This window comes from Carlito syrichta, unplaced genomic scaffold, assembly GCF_000164805.1.
Source record: "Carlito syrichta isolate Samal-C Ts95f unplaced genomic scaffold, Tarsius_syrichta-2.0.1 Scaffold309812, whole genome shotgun sequence".
Classification (NCBI taxonomy): Eukaryota; Metazoa; Chordata; class Mammalia; order Primates; family Tarsiidae; genus Carlito; species Carlito syrichta.
Genome location: NW_007253908.1, coordinates 347931 through 352050, shown reverse-complemented (window position 1 = coordinate 352050; position 4120 = coordinate 347931). Strand labels below are relative to the sequence as shown.

At 49.6% G+C, this 4120-nt stretch overlaps 1 protein-coding gene across 2 annotated transcripts in view; it reads left to right on the top strand.

Annotated features, from left to right (window-relative positions):
* Positions 1-3646: 3646 nt before the first annotated feature.
* BDP1 (B double prime 1, subunit of RNA polymerase III transcription initiation factor IIIB) overlaps positions 3647-4120 on the top strand; it is a 94326-nt gene continuing 93852 nt past the window's right edge. For both annotated transcript variants that reach the window (XM_008067883.2, XM_021717500.1), the window contains exon 1: positions 3647-4110. In XM_008067883.2, the coding sequence (XP_008066074.1) occupies positions 3899-4110 (212 nt within the window). In that variant the 5' untranslated portion in view covers positions 3647-3898. The remainder of the gene's footprint in view (positions 4111-4120) is intronic.

Here is a 4120-nt window from a genome sequence, read left to right as displayed (position 1 = left end):
GCCAGGCCCGGCGTGGCCGGCGAGCCACCGCGCGTGCGCGACCTGGGCGGGGCGGGCAGGCCAGGCCCGGCGTGGCCGGCGAGCCACCGCGCGTGCGCGACCGGGGCGGGGCGGGCAGGCCAGGCCCGGCGTGGCTGGGGAGTCACTCACTGCGCGTGCGCGGGCGGACACCCGCCGCTCCGAAAGAATGGGCTGAGACCCTTGCGCTGCCGCCACCGGCATCTGGGTGAGCCGAGAGGCGGCTTCTGTGTCGGCGGGCACAGGGGCTTAAGCAGTACCCCCTTTTTGATAGCAAACGACAATAAACACGACAGCATCTCCTTGACCAAGAACATTCGCTTTCATTCGTCACCTTGCGGAGGCGGGAGAATGGGCACTGATCAGGTTGAGGGTTAACTGCAGAAGGTCGTGTCCTTCCTTTGCATCGTTTCCTTCCTTATTCTAGCAACAACCTAGCAAGGTGGGCTTCGTTGTTCTCATTTTACAGGGGAGATTGTCCTTACAGGTAGGCGTTGGTAGGAGTGACACTTATGTTTAGACGGATTCTGAAGCCTGTTCATTTCCCAGTTTATCCCAGTGCCCTTGCCACGATCGACATGCTTTAGGAGTTTTAGGTTACTGGCTCTGTGCTTGGGTTGTGTGATGCGTAGAAGATGGCAGAGAATGCAGTCTTACCACGATTCAGAATAGCCCAGAATAACCTTGGAGCCTACTAAAAGCTGTGGACAAGCTGTTATTGCTAGAAACAGACGTGTAAAGATGCTCCTATGGTTAATTTGACATCTATTTTCTTCTAAACGGAGAGGGTTTAGATACCCTAAGATTGCTCTGCATTTTTTAAAGCAATTAAAAAGATCTTTACAGTACAAAAATTTTTACAGTACAAAAGTATAGAAAATACTATAATGAACCCTCAGGTACATATGACCAATTTTCAAAAATTATTACCTCATAAAATCTCCCATTTTAGAGAAGGTGGGAGAAAGTGGTGAAGACAGGGCTTTGGAGATGGAATACATGAGTTGAAAGCACAGCTACCAATTAGTAACTGTGTCAACTTGGACACATTATTTCATTATGTTAAAACTTTCTTACCTGTAAATGAAGACATATATATCTCTTTGGTTAACTGGATTAACATATGTGAAGTACTAAGTGCCCACCCAGCACATGGTAACACTCAACATATTAGCTCTTACTGTCATTGTTCTTTCAGCCTCAGAGAAGCCTTGCATGCTTGTCAGGATCCTCACATTCCACCCTCAATACTGCTAACGGGTCAAGGGGCTGTTTCCACTTAGTGAACCTCGTCTTGAATAACTTAAGCAAGGGAAAATGATTGTCTTTCCTTACAAAGAGATAATCTAAAGAGGAAAGGAATTTGGGATTGGGAGGTGAGTGGTAGAGTTGTTTCTGTATGTGCTCTCAGTTTACTCTAATTGAGATTTTTGCAGCTAAACATAGTTTTCTAGTTGTATGGGTACACATGATGTACCTCATGTACAAAAGATATGGTGGGTGTGTCTGCCAGAAAAAACTGGAGATTTTTAGTTTTTTAGAGACAGGGTCTCACTTACCCAGGCTGCAGGGCAGTGGTATAATCCTTGCTCACTGCAGCCTCAGACTCCTGAGCTCAAGTGATCCTCCCACCTTAGTGTCCTGGGAATCTAAAGATACAGGGTGCACCAACTGTGTCTGGCTAATATAAACAATTTTTCTGTGTGTGGAGACAGAGTATTGCTATGTTGCCCAGACTGGACTCAAACTCGTGGCATCAAGTGATCCTTCTACCACTTTGTAATCCCAAAGTGCTGGGATTACAGGCATGAAAACTACACTTGGAAAAACTAGAAATTTTCAAAATTACTATGATGCCACTAATAATTTACTCCACAAACTTGAGTGTGTAACATATATCTTATGATTTTAGTAATAAAATTTAATTTGATTCTGTTCCCACTCTTTAATAGTGGGAAATTAAGTCTTAGTTATCACTGACTTTTTTTTTTTGAGTTGGAGTCTCACTCGGTTGCCGCAGCCTCGCCTGCTGGGCTCCGGCGATCCTTCCGCTTCAACCTTCCAAATAGCTGGAACTACAGGCCCGCGCTACCACGCCCGGCTAATTTTTTGATTTACCGTAGAGATGAGGTCTCGCTGCCCAGGCGGGTCTCAAACCCGCGGGCTCAGGCAATTCACTCACCTCAGCCTCCCAAAGGCGCGGGATTACAGGCTGAGCCACCGAGTCCGGTTATCACTGACTTTCTTACCTACAAAGTTCTAGACTCGTAGATGGGACAGGACATTTGGGGAAAGTCTTTAGTTTATATAAGAATGTTCTGTCCAGAGCATATGTCCTGGCTCCAAGATTCCTGAGACATCTTCAGCAGGGGGTTCTTTTTTGAGTTCTTTTTTGATACAACTGAAATCCTGTTATTTTTCCAGAGAACTGGAGGGGCTTACAGAACTCACAGATTTCTGTGTTCTTCCCAGGCTTAGAGGAATCTCTTTTTCTATTTTCTGCTTTCAGCTTTGCCTTCCTACTTTCAGAAACACTTTTCTTTTCTTTCTTCCTTTGGATGATCGATTTCTTCAACCAGTTTAGGATTTTATTCCTTTGACATTTTGTTATTAACAAAGCAGGAGTTTTTTGTAGAACTTTTCCTTTTAAGAAGGAAGTCAGACCTTTCTGTTTCCATGAGTCAGGGAATTTATATCACAGGACCAAACACTGGCCCATACCTTCCGGGTCAACCTCATCTCTAGCTATTTTCCCTTTTATCATAGAGGACTTCCCTAACTACCCAGTAACCAGCCTCCCATTACTCTCCATCATATTTCCCTGTAAACTTTTCTTCTTCTTTTCTATTTTTGAGAGACAAGGTCTCATTCTGTTGCCCAGGCTGAAGTGCAGTGGTTGTGATCATTATTCGCTGTAACCTCTACTTCTCGGCTCAGTCCCCCGAGTAGCTGGGAATTCCGGCAGGCGCCACTGCATTGAATACATTTTTAAAGTATCGTGTTCATTTGTGCGTTGTATTTCCTCCTCCCAAACCTAGAATGTCTTGCTCACTACCAGCTCTTGAAGCAGATTAAGAATACTCACAATAGTTTACAAAGCTTCAGCTATAATAATTTTTGGATGGGTAATATTTTTACGTGAGAAAGCACACAAGGTCTGATTCTCAAGGTAGAGCAAGAAGAAGTACAGAAGGGCATATGGCGAATGGGCTTCCTACCCCACATGTGTTTCTCAGAAACCCCGTTCCCCTCTTAGGCGGCAACCATGATCAGCTTCTTCACATTAGGATTTCTGTGTTCTACTCAACTGAGAACGTCTAAGCCCCGAGTTACACGGGCGAGCAGGCCCCGCTTTCATCCTGGCTAATTGCTCTTCAAGACCTTCTAAAAACAAAACCGGCCAGCGATTTTAGCAGGTCCCCTAAGAGGCTTGAGTGGAGGAGTAGGCTTTCTCCCTTCCCTCCTTTCAGCCATTCCTCAGGACGCCTGGAGAAGGAAGAGCACACAACCTTGCGCCTCAATTTTCGGTTCCCCGATAACCCGGGGTCCGCAGCTCGCCGGTTACCATGGTTTCGGACGCCGTGCGTCTGACGTCATGCCGCGGCGCGGGCTGATGACGCGTCGGCTCCGGCGCCCTCCGAGGGCGGGGGCGCAGGGAGGGGGGAACAATTTCGCTCTTGGTGTGGCAGGGTCATGAGAAAGCGGCGGTGGCGGGAGAGAGGCGGCGGCGGCGGGGCAGTGGAACTGCGGTAGCCGCCCGCCGGGCTGGTGGTGTGGCCTTGGGGGCGGCCGTCGCTCCCAGCCGCCTCTCCGGGCAGCCGCCGGGGCTCGGGGCTGAGGGCGGCCGCGGGGCCGCCTCCCCGGGCCCCCCGGCTCCGCCATGTTCCGCAGGGCGCGCCTGAGCGTGAAGCCCAATGTCAGACCTGGTGTCGGCGCCAGGGGCTCCGCTGCCCCCAACCCCCAGCGTGGCCGGGAGTCTCCGAGGCCGCCGGAGCCCGCCGCGGACTCCGCTTCCGAGCCGGCGGAGCCCACGGATGTGCCCGCGGTGGATTTCCGTGGAGCGGGGCCCCAGGAAAAGGCTTCTCGGGGCAGGTAAGGGCTG